The 17,734-nt window shown below is 40.6% G+C and overlaps 1 protein-coding gene across 2 annotated transcripts; it reads left to right on the top strand.

Annotated features, from left to right (window-relative positions):
• Nucleotides 1-2,419: 2,419 nt before the first annotated feature.
• Nucleotides 2,420-17,477, top strand: MYLIP (myosin regulatory light chain interacting protein). Of its 2 annotated transcripts, none has more exons than XM_027654139.1 (7): nucleotides 2,420-2,633; nucleotides 3,726-3,916; nucleotides 12,357-12,542; nucleotides 13,258-13,455; nucleotides 13,787-13,951; nucleotides 15,339-15,759; nucleotides 16,104-17,477. In XM_027654139.1, the coding sequence occupies exons 1-7, from the start codon at nucleotides 2,547-2,549 to the stop codon at nucleotides 16,191-16,193; spliced, it is 1,338 nt and encodes a 445-aa protein (XP_027509940.1). In that variant the 5' UTR covers nucleotides 2,420-2,546; the 3' UTR covers nucleotides 16,194-17,477. The 2 variants fall into 2 exon arrangements, with proteins under 2 accessions (XP_027509940.1, XP_027509941.1); XM_027654140.1 differs by lacking the exon at nucleotides 2,420-2,633 and adding an exon at nucleotides 2,924-3,250.
• The last annotated feature ends 257 nt before the right edge of the window (nucleotides 17,478-17,734 follow it).

The following is a 17,734-nucleotide window of genomic DNA, read 5'->3' as shown; positions in this document are numbered from 1 at the left end:
GAAATGTAAATACATTAATGTGTATAAGGTGAATTACTCATGCATTGACACTATAGCAAAAGGCTGACCCATCATAGAGATATATGTCATATAGCACGTATCATTTTGTGACATACAGCACTGAGATGACATGGGGATAAACATTGTTCCTTTATGATACACGAAAGGTGAACATCCATGCTATGAGCAGTTTGACAGTGTACCTCACTGAGTGTTGATAATTCATCAAAGAGACCAGGCAGGAGACTGTAAGATGCTTCAGTTTTTTCTCGCAGACAGAACCCAAAGGGTTGCAACAGGCATTTGTCGCAGGAGCTGTCACCTGTGTGCTAAAGCAGGGCTTGGTCCTTTACTCTCTCCTGTACAGCATGAATAAAATATCACAGAGAGACTGTGAAATGAAAAGTATTTCTGTGACAGCAGTGTCCAGATGACACCCTTGAAAAGAAATGCTTGTTTTACACAGGGTTTAACCAATCTACGCAATTTACTGCCACAAGCTATTTTTGTGGCTTACAGTTTAGAAGATTTCAAAGTAGGATAACACTTTTACAGACATAATAAGAACACCTACATTTACATTCAGTCAGATAAAAGAAAAACACAGGATAGATATTAATATGTAGAGAAAAGGTAGGTTTCTGTTTGTCGGGACAACACCTAGCCTAAGGTGAACTGATTCCTAGGATACAAGTAAGATGGATAAATAAGTAAAGGCTAATCTATTAGGTATAAGCCAGTTTTAACCGTTTAGTCTTAGAGAAACATATACAAGCTCATTATCTCACAATTATATAAAGACTTCTTGCACCTTCCTCTGTAACATCTGATATGAGCTACTGTCAGGGAGAGGATATCAGAATACTAATGGCATGAGTCATCATGGCAGTTTTGGTGTTTCTTCTTCAAAATATCTTTAAGGCTCTTGATTATGACAGAAATATCAAAACCACACAAAATACCATAACACTGCAATATATATAAGTAAAACTAAAATAGAAGTAAAATAATATTTCCTGCATCCACATCAACAGAAACTAAAGAAGTGGGGAATACAGGCTTTTTTCCATACTAAAATATTTTCTGATTTTTTTGTCAGTGGTTAATCCCCTCATAATTAAGCCCGTCCCAAAGAGTTTGGGGTTTCTTCCCCCACAAAATCACAGAGTTAAGATGCAATTAATTTTGCAATTTTGTTAATTTTTCTTTCTTGTTGGTTCCTTTTTCTACCCTCCACTCCCTGAGTCTGGTCTTTTAAGACTCTGAGCTCTTCAATTTAAACACTACAGACCTGGGCATGAAAATCTGAGCTAGCAGGTATACAGGTAAAACGCAGCACCACTCAGGTTTGGCATCTCTTACTTGTCTCCTGCTGTTCTGCCTGGTTCAGAACTGAGCAGTCTTCTAGTTACAGAGTTCATATGAACAAAATGGATATGGCATGGTAGTACATGGAGACTGGGGTAGTGCTTGACCAGTCCTTCTTAAAATTTCCATGTTTCCAGTGCTTTGCATGCTTCATAACGCACAGTTGGAGAAGGCCAAAGAGAGTATGGGAAAGAGAACACCTATTTGGATGTTATCTTCCCCTCAATGAAAAGGAGTGCTGGCAAAGCCGAGAGATGAGCCAAGGCTCAGGGGTCACCTCTACAACTACCTGTCTCAAAGGAGGTTGTAACCAGATGAGGGTCGGCCTCTTCTGCCAGGCAACTAACCTGGATGAGAGGAATAGTCTTAAACTGCACCAGAGAGGTTTGAGTTAGACATTAGCAAGGACTTCTTCGCAGAAAGTGTGATTAGACATTGGAATGGGCTGCCCACAGAGGCAATAGAGTCACTGTCCCTGAAGGTGTTTAAGGAAAGACTAGACGTGGCATTTAGTGCCACAGTCTAGTTAACATGGTGGTTTTGGATCATAGGCTGGACTTGATGATCTCAAATCTTTTCCAACCTAATTGATTCCGTGAAGGCAACATTTGCTTTTTACAGCCCCCACAAATGCTCACTCTCACATTAGTTTCGCAGGCTGTCCCTGCCCAGTGGGCTTGGCCTCCTCCACCCGCGCTTGGAAGAAGGCACATGGCTTTGATTTAAGCGGACGTAATTCGGAGGTGAGAAGCCCCGGGCTGTGGCGGCTGAGGGCGGGTAACGGCAACGCGGAGGCGCTGGGGCGGACGAAGACCCCGCGCGCCGGGCCCACCAAGCGGCCGGGCCTCGGCGGGCACGGCGGGGGGCGCCAGAGAGCGCGGACAACGGCCGCCCTCCCGGGGGCGGCGGCGCTCATTGGTGGCGGCGGCGGCCACAGCCATGAGCAGAGCCTCGCGATTGGCCCGCAGGTGCGGGCCGGGGAGGGGCGGGCCGGGCAGAGGCTACATAAGGAGGGAGCGGCGCTGGCAGAGCGCAGGCGGTGTGGGCGCGACGGGCTTTGGCGGGCGTGGGCGGCGGCGGCTGGGACGCGAGCGGGGCTCAGCCCGGAGCGACAGCGACGGCAGCGGCCGCTCCTCCGGTGTCCGTGGCGGCGGCGGCGGCTCTGACTGTCCCCAGCCATGCTGTGCTATGTGACCAGGCCGGACGCGGTGGTGATGGAGGTGGAAGTGGAGGCGAAAGCCAACGGCGAGGACTGCCTCAACCAGGTGAGGGTTTTCTGGCCGCCGGGGCGCCAGGGCTCGGGGAGGGGGGCTGTGGTGGGTGTAGCGGTGGCCACCGGGCAGCGTGGAGCGCTGGTGCCCCACAGGCGCGTGTGTCCCCGTTGCCAGCCCGCCGCCCCGGTGCCGAGGCGCCGCGCCCGCGGTGGGGTTCGGGCGGGCACCGCGGTGCGGGGCGGCGGTGGCGCGGGGCTGGGCTGGGCCGTGCGGGGGCGGCCGCCGCGCCGGCGGTGGGGGCGGGGAGCGCCGAGCGCCGCAGTCTCCCCGCTTCCCTTCTGGTTTTGTGTTTTGGTGGGGTTTTTTGTTTGTTTGTTTGTGTTTGTTTGGTTTTTTTTTTTCTTTTTTTAATCTTATTTTATTTTTTATTTTCCTTTCTTTCCCCCCCAACCTCTCTCTTCACGTTGGATGAAGGGGATGCTGCATCCCCCGCCTCGGGGCTCGCCGGTCCCTCTGCCGTGGGAAGCGCAGGCCCGGGCCCCACCGCTGCATCCCGCTGGAAGTGTTCTCGGGGAGGGAGCACGAGTGGGACCCGAGGCGAGGGATACAGCACCCTTTGCATCCAACTCTCTGTATCCGGGACCTAGCAGGCCAGAGCTGTTGTCCAGGTGCCTTCTCGCCCTTCCGTCGCCAGCGGGGGCGGCCTTGGGGATGCTGGAGAGATCCAGACGCGGGAGTCCGGTCTGCTGGTGGCATCTAAATAAAACTTGTTGGTGGCTGTACTTTTTACTCCTTCGTGCCCAGCAAGTGCTACTGGCTGAGAGGTTGAACAGCTGATACTCTCCTCTTTTGGAAATCTGCTGGTCCTCTGAAGTGCCTGTCCTTGGGGTGAAATTTGACCATGAAAATTTGACCACGTGCTTTTCAGCTAGTGGAGAAATTCCTAGTTTATGCTTAGTGTTTCTCTCCGTGATGTTTTGTATGCAGCCTAAAATCCAGTAATTAAGTAATCCTTTGTATGAAGGTGCTGACAGCAGGATTTTTGTGTGTGTGTGTTTTAAGTGAGCAGTCTGAAACAGCACTTCGGGTGTTATTTTTCATCTTTATGTTGTAGCCTTATTATAAAGCAGCTCGTTCTTTCAGGTTTGCAGAAGGTTGGGGATTATAGAAGTTGATTATTTTGGACTGCAGTTCACTGGCAGCAAAGGGGAGAATCTATGGCTGAATTTGAGGAACAGGATCTCCCAGCAGATGGATGGTTTAGCCCCTTATCGATTGAAATTGAGAGTCAAGTTTTTTGTTGAGCCACATCTTATTTTACAGGAACAGACAAGGTAAGGTAAATATGGTTGTAAGTAGATTTAATGTAATGCTTTGTTTTCGATTTCTGTAACTTATGAAAGTGATTACACAGTGGTTTTATGGTTTTTATCTTCTAGTAATTTTGCTTGACTTTTCTGTGTAGTTTTAAAATCTTAGTGTTGTGTTTTGTTTTGGTTTTTTTTAATAATTAAACTTATAACACTAAGTATTGTGTAACTACCAGTAAGTTATGACTGTAGGTAATTTTGTGAGCATTCAGTGCTGGAAGTGGAAGAAACTAAGCTACCAGTAGGAGACTTTTTATATGGTATTTGTGTGTCCGATAGTAACCCCTGTTCTGTGGTGTTACTCTAGGTCATTCTGAACTGCTGGTACAGAAAGGCAGGAAACAATTCCTCCCAGAGAGCAAAAAACTTGCTGAATTCCTTTTTGTCTGGTATTATGTTACAGTAACTTTCAAATAGCTACAGGCCCTTAGAGGCTACAAAAGAAACAGCTGTTTCACTTCTTCTGTGGCCAGTCCTCTTAACTAAATTGTTATACTGTTAGTAAATTAGTTTTCTAAGATTGGTAGTGAATACTCCTTGAGTTTGATTACCACATGAATTGCAGTTGGATTATTATTTTTAAAGAAAACTGTGCATGTTTGTATATAGGACAAATAATTTTTCTAGTTAGCTTTTGATAGTACAGTTAGTGTAAATTGGGCCAATTGAAATCTAGTGTGTGTATGATAGTGCCAAACACATTTTTCACCCCTCATATTAACTTAGTTCTCTCAGAATCCTAAACTTAATACTTTCAGAATTAAGACCATGAAAACAACATGGTGGTTCTGCACAGAACATTTGTCTAAGGAGTTTGGTCAGATGCTGACAGTCTTATTTGGTGTTTATTTCATAGGAAAAAGGTTTTGAGTTAGAAACATGCATGTATTGCTTTATTTTTTGATCTAATGTGCAGGGTAGAGGCTTTGGGGGAGCAGTGGTTTCAGCTCATCAGTCTGCTTGAAATTTTCAGAATGCTATGCTGTTAGACTATGGTTGTCCTGTATAATAGCTTCAGTTAGGCAAATGAAGTCAGGCTAAATTCCAGTTTTAATGTACCTTATTTTGAAAAAATAAATTCTACTATCCATGGCATATCTTTGGGCTCTTTTTGAGTATTTTTCCTTAAAGAAACTTGTCCTCCTATTTAAATATTCTCAGTAAGTATAAATCCAAATAACAAAGGGTTTTTATGTAGAACAAAAGGAGCCATACAACTTTATACCTGATGAGGTGGAAGAGGTTACCCTGAGCATGTCAGATGTGCCTCCACTCAGAACGAATCAGGGTGAAAATCTGAGGAAACCCAGAACTGGTGGGTTTATGCTATCATTGATGAATGCTTGCTCAGCTTTACGAGGTTTTTACAGACATCTGTGTTCCTGCCTTCAACACTGTCGATGCGAGACTTGGCAGGTGGTGCAAGTTAATAGAGAGCTTGAACTGATGAAACATGCCCCAAGGGCCTCAAAGACTGGGTTGTGGAGCTAAAATGTAACAGAGCTTATATACCTATATCAAAGTAGCAGGTATTTCTCGACTGTAAAGATGACTTTAAAAGGATGTAGGTAGGACAGGCTTTCTTTTATGTATTAATTATGACTGTTCTGAAACTAATACTTTTAACAACAAATTTTAAAATTGAGTCTCAGTCATCAAAAGACCTATATTATAAAAAAATACAAGTTGTACATCAACTTGCAATAATTGCCCTTTAATGTGTATGCCCAGTAGTCTACAAGTAGCAGACCTAGAATTCCAGTACCTGTGGTTAATGTCTATTCCTGTATTGTTGATACTGAGTTTCAGTAGATTTACTCTTTTTCTACTCAGATCTGCTTGAGGATTTACATACACATGTAACTGAATTCATACTTAGTTTGCGTGTAAGCATGTTTGGTATCAAGGAGAAGATGCAAAACTTGTTAAACCTGTTGCAGAACTTAAAAATCAATAAATACAGAATTATAAGGATTAGTTGCACAGTTACTGCTGACAGCTTGTTTCTTTCCTTTACCTACAAAGTCAGTGTGCTGGCTGAGGAAGAAAGTGATGAGTATCCTTGGTTTCCTTTAGCAGTTGTGTCCATATCTGATGTAAGGGTGGTTTCTAGCAGAACTGTTGCCTTCTGGTCCTGTGTGTGAAGAACAGTGGGGAAGTCTTTCAGTCTTTTGCTTGCTGCCTCTGATGCAGTTTTTACATATAAATTAGATGCGTGTTGAGACTGCTTTTGAAATCTGGGAAGCTGCAAGTAATTCTAAATTTTGTTGATATGCCTCGTCATGATTATAATAGCAAGTGTTGTGACTGAGTTGTTACAAGGTCTTTTCTATATACTTGGGAAGCTTTGCCAGTCCCAGTTGCACTACTTCATTAGAGATTCTTGCTGTGCACTTCGATTTAAAACTCAGGTGTATGTTTGTTTGTAGCAATTTAGTATTCAGGTTTCTACATGCTGTGAAAGCTGATCTGGCAACTGAACATCAACCTCTGCTTCTGTTATCTTTAGTCAGCCAGTGGAAGATTGTAGCCTCATGCATTTTAATCTTCTTATGCAAGGGAGCAGTCTTGTCTCAAAGGCAGAGCGGGTTATAATTGTACCTCTGACCACTGTGGCAACAAATCACCTTTACTTATCACTTTGGGAATTGGGGAATTGCATGGAAAAACTTTCTTACTATACTTCTTTTCCTTCTACAGGGCTAAAAGCAGTTTATTTCTATTCTTTGGATCACAATATCTAATTTTTTATTTGACTGCCTGGTACTGAATTTCACCACATGATTTCATAGCTTAGAATTGTTTTCAATGGAATGAAAGTGCTCCACTGCAAGAATGTCACTCAGATTTAATCTGCTGCTGTCAGAGTTTTACAAACAAGTCTGAAATGTGAACAGTGTGCTGCTATAGAGAAGTTTGAGTATGAATTTTCCTTTGAATGGAAAATCACATTGGCTTGAAAAGGACTGCTCTTTGCTTAAAGATACATGTGATAGTCCATGATCGAGATCATAAGCTCTGGCTTGTGTCACGTTTTGTTTTTTCACCATTTTCTGGGGTTTTTTTGGTAGGTCGTGCAACAGCTGGGAAAAAACCTCCTGCTTTTCACTTCTTTTACTGAATGATTTGTGGGTGGTTCACGTATCGACTGTTATGAAGTGTTGAATTGCCGTAAGGAGTTGGGGCTTAGAGAAAGGATTATACTTCACTAATCGGAATTTTCAGGAGACTTTTTGACTGAGGGCGGGTGAGATGCTTGCCAGCAGTGCCGGCCGTGCCGTACCGGTTCTGGGGCACTCCCGGCGGTGCCGGAACGCTCCTGGGGTTGCAGCTCCGGGTCAGTGACTGGGAGTAGCCCCGGCCCGCGGCAGCTCCGGGGTCGGGCGAACCGGCGGCGCCGACCTGGGCTTCGCACGGCTGTCGCAGGGCAGAAAGTTCTGCGGCTCCAGCCACGAGAGTTTTCTGCTAAGAGGATCAGAGGAGTCTTGAAATTTGCATCCACCTTTTAACAGTGGGAGTGTTTGCCTAGGCCGTGCAAGAGGCGAATTGTGCACAGCACCCGTCCGGAAGGATGGGTGGTTCTAGGTCTGGCAGGATAGAGTCAACCTCGTGGCGATTGCAAAAAGGAAAATTTTTCAAGTGAATGATTTTTTCGAGCACTGTAAAATTTACCCAGATGTACATCAAAATGGGCAAAGTTGTCTTGTGTAGTATGACTGACAATCAAATATTCATATGTAAGCCACGACAATTTAAAGTAACACATCAAATTCAAGCAAGCCACATAGTATTACAAAGCATTCAAAAGAACTGTAGTTTGCCAGCCTTGAAAGTGGTAATTGTTGTTCTGAAGGCTGTTAAAGGGTGTGTGATGTTTGGCAGTATTTGAATTATATTTACAAAGTATTTTGCAGTGTTATCCAGTTGTATTGATGGAGTAGTTGAAATCAAGGACTGGCTTGTAAAATATGTTGAGCGGTCAGATACATACAGTAGGTAGAAAATGAGGAAAAACTTTCTATTATCCTATAGCATTGGCTAGCCAGAGCAGCAGTGACATATTTGTTCCAGTGCAATAAAAGTCTGTTGTAATAGACAGGGTGAATTTAATGGATCTGTCTGTTTAAATCAAAGTTGAATTGCAGTTGGTAACCTTTCACCCACTCTGCTGAGAGCAAATAAGAACAAAGATACTGAGGAACATAATTGTACACTTTGCTTTCTCACGTGGTGTGGCCTTACATCTGCTTTTAAAAACAGAATTATATTCTATAGATTTTGAGATCTTTATCAATATATTTTTAGGGAGAACAATTATGCTTCTTAATTTTGATTCCTATAGATAACAGAGTTGTAAATTTACTTCACATTAGAAAAGAGCCTTAACCTGTGGTAAGTAGTATCATACCCCAAAGAGAACAGGCAGTTCCTTGGGATATATGCTAAGATTCTTGCCAGTAGTCTAGGAAGAGAATGAGGTCTTTTGGTTATGGTTCTAGTTTAGGAATCATTAGTCATATGCAGATACTTCTTTTGGTAAAGGATTGGGGTTTGTCACTTTTTCCACTGACAGCTAAGTTGAATGCACAGGTACATCTAGGTACCATGAGGTTCAGAGGGGAAGGTAAGACTATTCGAAGTGATAAAGACTGTCTTTCTTTTGTACTAATGCTGTCACATATAGAGAACTTGGGCTGCAAGTGCAATGGAAAGTTCTGTTTGTCCTTAAAGCTGCCACTAGTTGTTCAGTGTCCCAATATGTCCGGCAGGTGTTAGGATGACTAGGAGCCACAACAATTGATGGGCAAAGTTCAGAGTTGTGAAGATATAAAGATTAAATGAAGCTTTGGCAAGAGTAGTAAGAAGCTGCAGAATGTGCTAAGAGAATGTTGGGGCTTGGGGGGTGAGGTAGGACACTCTTGTGTGACTTGTGTGACTTGAGTTACTTCTCAAATTTATAACAGGTAATATTAATGTATCATGTGTAACTGAAGTGGTGAGTGATGCAGAAACAAACAAAAATGTTTAGTTTCTTATATGGTGGACAAACTAAGGCATTTTACCAGCAATGTTGGAAATGTAACCTTAGAAAACTTAAAAACAGTTCAGTTTTCACAGTTCATTGTTCTAAAGCTTGCTAGATAAAAATTCCACTAAGTATAAAATATTAGTGCTGAAATAATTCCTTGAAAAAATAAGTATCCTCTTACTGTACAACCTGACTACTTTTAGAGGTAGGAGAAGCTTTAACAGTTTTTTTATTGTACCTAGAGATTCCAGGAGAGAGGAGGGATAGCAGATTAGGTCACAATCTAATCTACAAAAACTTACATAGATACTTTCTGTGTAACTAATAGAATCTGTAATACAACCAGGTTTTCTACAGACAACCTGTTGGGTCCTTTAGAATTTGCAGAATTAGATAGGGAACTGCCTCAAGGCTTCTAATGCTTTAGTTTTGCTTGACTATATTTAGCAATAAAACCAAGTTCTTATGCCTTTAAGGATCAAAAAACACTGTTCAGTTTTGTGTAAAAAGGAAAAGAGCAATCTGCTTTTGTAATCATATTCTGGCTAGTGTCATGTTTTGAACCTTTGAATGGGGGGTGATTTTACAAGGTACATTAATATTACTTTGGAGCAGTGCAATCTGAGTATGGTTGGATGGGCTAATCAAATCACTTTTTCAGATGCATAAAATGTGTGCAACCCTTGCTGTCCTGCAATTTCTAGATGTCTTTCCTTCATCAAACACACTTAAGGACTCAAAATGAAAAAAAAAAAAAAAACCAAAAAAAACCAACAAAAAACCCAACAGCAAATTTGCTGCCTGAACTTCAGGGCAGCTGTTGTTGCAGATCAGTATGACGTCTTTCACTGACCTGTTATGGGTACAGTTTAGGTTATTTAGGTGCAGACCAATAACTTTGTGAGATGGACTGTTAAATACAGGGGGGTTTGTCTGTTTTCTCTGATGTAATAAAATAGCTTATCATAGTGTAAACTGGGACATGAATTTGCACAGCTTTAGTTACTTCACAATAACTGTTGTTTATATGTGCTGCAACTTTGTTTCATTTATCAGAAAAATACAAAGTAGCTGCGTCTCTGTGCGATGTTTTCCCTTGTGTGATATGAGCCAGTTACGTGGAGTTACCGCACATTAGCTAATGTGATGCTGTTTCACATTTGCCTTAAACTCATTTGTTTTCCTATGCCATTGCTGGCTTTTTAGTAATGGAATGTGACAAGCCATGCATCTGCTGTAGCTGTTTCTGTAATGCATCTGTATTTGCAGGAGCAATATTTTGTTTTTCATCTTCCCTTGTGATGTCATTAAGGTCTTCCCAGCAAGGGAAGAACTAAGAACTCTTGATTTTCCCCTGCGTAGGCAGTGCTGTCATATGCATAAAAAAACCTGAAGATACAAGCATTTAGGTGTGGTAGTTGTAACTGTGTTTCAGCTAATGAGAATAAAATTGTCAGATCTTTCTTTAAAATACTATATTTGTAATTAGTACTTAGTTAAAACAACTGAAAATCCTGTCTTGATATTGTCAGAGGATTAAGTGCATGAGAAGCTGTTTATTTTGTGAAGTGTTGATTGGAGTCAGGGAAATGCCTACTATTTGAATTTATTTTGGCCATAGTGTTTTAGTAATTTATCGAGTACTTTGGGTTTATGGACTAAGCCCCAAAAGGAGTCTGTACAACCCAAGTATTTTACAAGGCCACAGATGTGTTTCTGTGGCCGAGGCTGAAAGAGCTATGAATCAGCAAGGTAGGAGAAAGGGATTGGAGCAGAAGTTTGAGGTTTGCTTGGAAAAAAGAACCCTAACAAGGAATAACCTGCTAACGGTGGAGACAGCACTACTGCCTGAAGTTCTGGTCCTCTTGCCACCTAAACTTGTATCCTGCACAGGATATTGGCTTGCACCAGACCCTCCCCCCCAGCACTGCTGAAGAGCCCTTGATGTCTAGACAAGATCAAGAACCGTTGATGTCTAGACATCAGAGCAATGCAATTAAGCACTTGTGTCACAACTGCAGTGATACTCTAGCATGCCTCAAAGAGCTTGCGAAGGGAGGTGTTGGAGCTGTGACTTGTTGCAGGAAATGGATTGTAGGGCAACTTAGGGGATAATGGGTGCCCATCTTTTGGGCTGCTATCTTCTTAGTTGCAACATTTACCACGGTAGAGCTAAGAATGAACATGAATTTTGCAAGTTCTGTAATTGCTCACAGTGCTGAAAAAAAATCCTATTTACCCTGTAGTACAAAATAATTTTAGAATGCTACAACAGAATATATGTAAGATATCATCCAATTCCCCTTGGAAGGAAAGCTAATCATTTACTAGCATCTTCAGCATCAATGATGAGTGACTCAGTACAGCTTTTCTTAAAAGTAGATCACAATTAATTTTAGAGAAGTAAATGTCCCATTCTGGTGGAAGCCAAGACAATCACTGTGGATGCTAGGCTTCATTTATAGAAATAATTTTTTAGTGATTCCTAACTGTGATATGTAATTCTGCATCTGGTTTCCATTAATATGTGGAGTCTTAAGAACAAATGGTAAGACATTTATATTTTGTCCCCTGAGGGGAGAAAAGGGTGACTCTGTAGAAGTTAAAGTAGCCTATAGGGGAAACTAACATCCTGCTGTTAATGTTGGTGGAAGTGTTCGTCTGTTAACTGACTTATTAGACAGTTAAGAGCAACGTTGTGAATTCTCAGCAAATTGTTGAATCTACCTTGGCCTCAGGTGTAAAGGTTGGTGTGACAAATGCTACACAGAAGATGTTTTTGTATTTTGTTCCACAATACCTTTTCAGGTGACTCAAGTTGTTCTGTTAATCATGTCTCATCTTCCCTTAAATGTAGTGGCAAAGGCATTTCCACTGTGTAGAGAAAGTATGACTTCTCCTGTTGCATGACAGAAGTGTGTATGCTGTTTGAGCTGTTCTTCCCAAATTTGCTTTTGTGAACTGCAGGATAAGTGTGAACTGCCACTGTAAGTGGCAACCAAAAATTTAAACATGGGAAACTAATTCAAATATTTAATTGATATTTTGTTCACTAAATTGAAATGACTAAGTGGCATTAGGAGTTAAAGCAGTCCTCATTCTTAAGAACATGATTAAAATGCTCATTTCTTTTAGTAGTACTTTTAGATAAATACCATCTTCAGTTGTAGCCTTGTGTTTGAGGGTAAGTGAATAATAATATGGAGACCTTTTTCTTTCGCTTGTGCCAGACGTCCTCTACTTGGTACAATCATCACAAATTCTTGATTACCAAACTAAAGGTTCCCAAATATATCTAATATGTTATTTGATATGTCTTGATTACAAGCATCATCTAACAGTTTCTGTAAGCAAATGTTTCTGATTCTATTGCAGGCATATGTTTTTCTTGCATATAAAAGAAGATCTTCTCTCTGGTAATCTTCAGTGTTCTTCAGAGCATGCAATTGAACTTAGTGCTTTGTTGGCACAGATGAAGTTTGGAGACTATAACCAGAACACTGCCAAGTACAATTATGAAGAGTTGTGTGCAAAAGAGCTCACCACTACCATTTTGGAGAGGTAAAAAGAGCACAGTGATACAGACTCCTTTTTGGAGATCAACAGCAGAAGATTTTATGCCCTTAATTACTGGTGCTATAGTGTAAAACAATTTAGATAGTTTTGGAGATCAAAATATAACCTGAATTTGATGTTCTGATTTCACTAATTTTTAAGCTCAGTTACAAGGGGTTTTTTCTTCTTTTGTGAAAAGGAAAAGCTGCCCAAACTGTAGGACTTGGGGAAACACAGGTATCTAAGCACCTGGAGCAGGATGAATAAATTGTAAATATGTCTTAGACCTACACTGGTAAATGAAAGTAGCAAGAATTTATCTAGCTTAGTACCTGTTACTCTGAGATGTGAACAAAATTCTCTGGTACCTTCCATAGCTCAATTCCTGACTATCAGGAAACTTTGTGTCTTACTTGTGTGTATGTTTTTTTAGTTATGAACTTAGTGGTGGTTTGAGGAAATATGTTGGGGGTCGTGGTGTTCATTGGAAAGCCTTGATTACATGTGGCTCTTCCATTTTAAGGCATTCTCAGGATGTTTTGGTAATTCTCAACTATTTCCAGTTCACAATTACTAGAAATCTATAGGCAGCTAAAGCAGGTCAGGAGCATTTAATAATCTGTTCAACTAGGTCATCTAAAAACCCATGTTAAAGCAAGCTGCTGACAGTAACAGCACATACTTGAGTTATATCACCTATTCTTAATCTTTTTATCAACAGCATTATTGCAAAGCACAAAGAGCTAGAAGGTCTAAGTCAAGCATCTGCTGAATACCAGATTCTACAGATTGTTACAACACTGGAGAACTATGGGGTAGAGTGGCACTCAGTGAGAGATAGTGAAGGGCAAAAACTGCTTATTGGTGTTGGACCTGAAGGCATATCCATCTGTAAAGATGACTTAAGTCCGATCAACAGGTATGTGTTTTGTGGAACCAGTTGCATGATCAGTTTTGCAGAAGTACTGAGCATGCCTATAGTTTTACAGAAATACACAACTGCTCTGAATTACTAAAAGTGGCTATTGGGATGTAGGGTCTGAGGACACTACCTGCTTATAATCAAGATAAAAAGTGGCCTTAATGCTCTTGATTTTTGTGTATTTTTGAGGCAGCATCTACAATCCAGCATTACTGACAATAGAGATCATTGTAACTTCTGATAAAAGTGCAATGTAGTAGTTTGTGGAATATGCCTTTATCCTTACCAGCTAAATAACCTTTCTTTTTTTTAAAATATTAATTTATAGGATTGCTTATCCTGTTGTTCAAATGGCAACTCAGTCTGGGAAGAATGTATATCTGACTGTTACCAAGGAGTCTGGTAATAGTGTAGTTCTCCTGTTTAAGATGATCAGTACAAGGGCAGCAAGTGGGCTCTACAGAGCAATTACAGAGACACATGCATTTTACAGGTCAGTATTGCCACTAGAGTCATCTGCAGCTACTGCTCTTCTCCAGGGTTGGAACTAAGTGCTTAAAGAGCCAGTGGTCTGACTGCACTTTGGAAATACTCTGCAAAATTTCATTGTCTTTCCTCTTAAGTCCAGAAGCTGAACAGGTTTTTCTGTTTTCTGGGAAAGTAAGCAAGAAAAGTAAGCAAAATTTTTCCACTATGAATGACAGCACTTGGGTATATAAACTTTTTATGTTCCTTGATACTTCATAAACAGTACATACAGTGTTTTATCCCTATGTAAGAGGGAGAATGAGAGCAATGGAAAAGATCCTTTTATTCAGAATATGTAGATCCTTTATTTGACTCCTCCAGTTATGTTATCTGTATTCCATCTTCCCATCCCATGTATTTAAATCTTCTTACAGTTCCTCTGTCCTTGCTCACATGCCCAGGATTTTGTTTCATGACAGCTGTATCCTATTGTTTTTTGAGGCAGAGGTGCTATATTCATTTGTTAATGCTGATTTTTAAAACCCCCTTTCATTCTTACTGTGATGTCCAACACTGAGCAGTAGAACTGTCAAAGACACTTAGCAGTGTTTTCTTAAAATTAACTACCACGTATCAGTTTCAACTACTTCTTGATCTGTGTCTCTGCTTTAACTTCTGCTGTCCTTCACAGTTTCTGATTTTAATTTAAGCAGAGTTTTAGTTTGGCAATAGCACTTGGCCATAAGCTTAGATCTTGGACCTTAGGCCCTGTGAGGCTGTAGTCCTTATGTTCTGTTTGTTGTTTTTTTTTCTGTGTTGCCTAGAGAAGTGATATGCCTTAATAGGCTTCTGCAGATTCAACTGTATAACTGAAGTATGTGACAGGCATGGTTAGGGTAGCTGAAAATACTTAATTCTCTACACTGCATTCACACTGGTTCTCTTCAGAATAATATAATACTAGTATGTAAACTACTGGGTGGGAATTTGGTTAAAAATATTGCTTGACTCCATGAGAGCCTCTCTAAAGAAAGATGTTATGCCAAAGACTCTTAATTGGAATTCTTTAAGGCAGTGTTTGAAAATTGCCATGCAAAGAGGCATTGCTAAACTGAACTGTGGATTGTTTTGCTGTTTATGTTAGCGTAATACCTTAAGTCCCTTCCATGGACTTGACTCATTTTACCAGACATTTCACATCTTGAAGATGTGAAGTCTCTCCCACATTTTCATTTTGCACTTTTCAAAGTAGAGCTGTCATGCAAACAGCATTCAAGAGCTTAAATGTTACCTCTGACTGTTCTATATGCTTTAATTTCAGTGTTGTTACTTCAACTTTGGTAAAAATTACTGTATAGATAGCTTTATTGGTATTAACTAATCAATTTTGGATTTGTCTCATTGCTTTACAGGTGTGACACTGTCACCAGTGCTGTCATGATGCAGTATAGTCGAGACTTAAAGGGTCACCTAGCATCTCTGTTTCTGAATGAAAACATTAATCTTGGTAAAAAGTACGTCTTTGACATTAAAAGAACATCAAAAGAAGTTTATGATCATGCAAGGCGAGCTCTTTATAATGCTGGCATTGTGGATCTTGTTTCAAGAAGTGACCAAACCCCACCAAGTTCCCCCCTTAAGTCTTCAGAAAGCAGCATGAACTGTGACAACTGTGAGGGTCTCAGCTGCCAACAAACGAAAGCCCTGCAAGAGAAGCTGCGGAAGCTAAAGGAGTCCATGCTTTGTATGGTATGTTGTGAAGAGGAGATCAATTCAACCTTTTGTCCCTGTGGCCACACAGTTTGCTGCAAGTCCTGTGCTTCCCAGTTACAGGTAAATGCAATGTCATTAAGTTATGAGTTACCAAGTTATGTGGAAGGTTTGGGGTTTTGTATATTTAATGACCGTGGATTAATATGTTCATGTTGATGTTCTAGTAAAACTTATTTTTAAAATTTAGTTTGTGGTAAGCTAGTTTCAAAGAACATTATGTCTGGATGATGTGCTAACATAATTTGCAGTGAGGCTAAGAATGAGCTGCATGCTTCTCACAATACCGTGTCTTAAATATGGGATGGTGGAAAGTACTGTTGTTGTGTACATGAAGGGAAGTCTCCAGTAAGTGCAGAGACTCAAAATACGAAGTAAACTAACTTCCTAATGTTCTTCCTTTCCAGTCATGTCCTGTTTGCAGATCCCGTGTAGAGCATGTCCAGCATGTGTACTTGCCAACTCACACCAGTCTTCTCAATCTGACTGTGATATGATCTACGTATACACTTTAAACCCATCATGTACTCTTTAAACTGCACTAATACGAAATGCAAGCATTGATTGTGAAGAAGGCAATCACTGGCACCTATCCACGATCAAAAGCAAAAATACTACATTTTTTAACATAAACATTCTTCATTCAGCATGTCCAAAATGATTTGGGACATCTTCTGAGAGCAGAAGTGTAATTGATTCACCTTACTTAAAAGGAGAATGATGCATAAGTTTGTAGCACGGCAGTGTTGCCACAAAGATAGGTAACCCTGGAGAAATGTGGTGTACACATACAGATGTACCCAGTGAAAGCAATGCAGCCTTTTCTTTTACATGCTCTAAATCCTTTTAGTCACACTTTGTTTTGATAGTAAGACTAGCTTTTACAAATACCAGTTTAGTATGGCTCATAGCTTCAGCTTTTAGTAAACTGCTTTAAAGAGGAGAGAACTTTTTTAAAAAGTCAGTTCTTAAACTGAAGTTATAGGGCTTCATCAAGTAGCTGTGTTTAACTCAGAATTCTATTAAATAGAAAACAATTCTGAGAGAATAGCTTTGGAAAGGTGGGACAAGTTTGTTGATCTCCAAGTCTTGAGGGTGGATCAGGAAAGTTTTGTGGTTGGCAGCATCATGTGGAAGCACTGTTGTGGGACTTCATTCACAGCTCTCAGTGAGCAGGGTACTCCCAGGTTTCCCACATCCAGTTTGGCTGGCGGTCTCAGGAGCTTCAGTCAGCTGCCCTTCAAGTTGGCTTTATTTTTGGAGACTGATTTTAAACTATGTACCATTAATTTTTAAAATAAGGGTTGTGTATAATTTTAAATGCTTTCTTGAGTTAGCATCTTTATGGGATAGGTCATTTTCTGCTAAAATGTTTTTAATTTCCACCCCCCTACTTGGGCATTTTGGGCTCTGGTTTCCTAGTGTCTTCTCCAGGGTACAGAGGGAACTGGAGACCATGTTTGGGTGCAATACTGGCTTAATCGAAGCTAGAAAACTACACTGTCACTTTACTGAAATTTTCTGACTATACTTTTCATATTGCCTTAATGTAGCAGTAATGTGTGTTTATGCATCTGTTTCTTTGCACAGACATTTTGTCAAAATATTAAAACTCTACTTTTTTATGACACATTAGCATATAAACCTTACTCTAAGAGGGTATTTATTTTTTCACTTTGTAAAGAAAATTTTGTTTCCTCATGAAGCAAGAGCTTTGTCCTATATCGTAGGCAGCTTCTGTCTTTTTTATATTCAGATTAATAAAGGACTATAAAAATCTACTTTGTGTTATTGCTAAGACTAATTTTGTTCTGAAATACATCTGAGGTGTTACTGAACTGAAAATGCAGCATAAAGTATTTTCTTGTTTACAGTCTTGAATGTTATGTTCTAAGAGTGTAATGAAGCTTCCTTAGGTATGTGCCAGGGAGGGAAGAAAAATTAGCCTGGCATAACCAAGTTTGTTCAGGCAGCGAACTTTAAGACAGCTGACATATTCCAACTGTGACATAGCCTTCAGAATTGATTTTTTTGAAGA

Source organism: Corapipo altera, unplaced genomic scaffold, assembly GCF_003945725.1.
Source record: "Corapipo altera isolate COAL_440 unplaced genomic scaffold, ASM394572v1 60, whole genome shotgun sequence".
Lineage (NCBI taxonomy): Eukaryota > Metazoa > Chordata > Aves > Passeriformes > Pipridae > Corapipo > Corapipo altera.
Note: the sequence above shows the minus strand (reverse complement) of the source record. Positions and strands in the feature narration are given on the sequence as shown.

What these genes read in the sequence shown, in the direction of transcription:
- MYLIP (XM_027654139.1), top strand. Translation starts at nt 2,547, where the DNA reads ATGCTGTGCTATGTGACCAGGCCGGACGCGGTGGTGATGGAGGTGGAA. An exon ending in ATTTTACAGGAACAGACAAG is followed by an intron (nt 3,917 to 12,356) that starts GTAAGGTAAATA and finishes ATTCTATTGCAG; the next exon opens with GCATATGTTTTTCTTGCATA. An exon ending in CCTGTGCTTCCCAGTTACAG is followed by an intron (nt 15,760 to 16,103) that starts GTAAATGCAATG and finishes CTTCCTTTCCAG; the next exon opens with TCATGTCCTGTTTGCAGATC.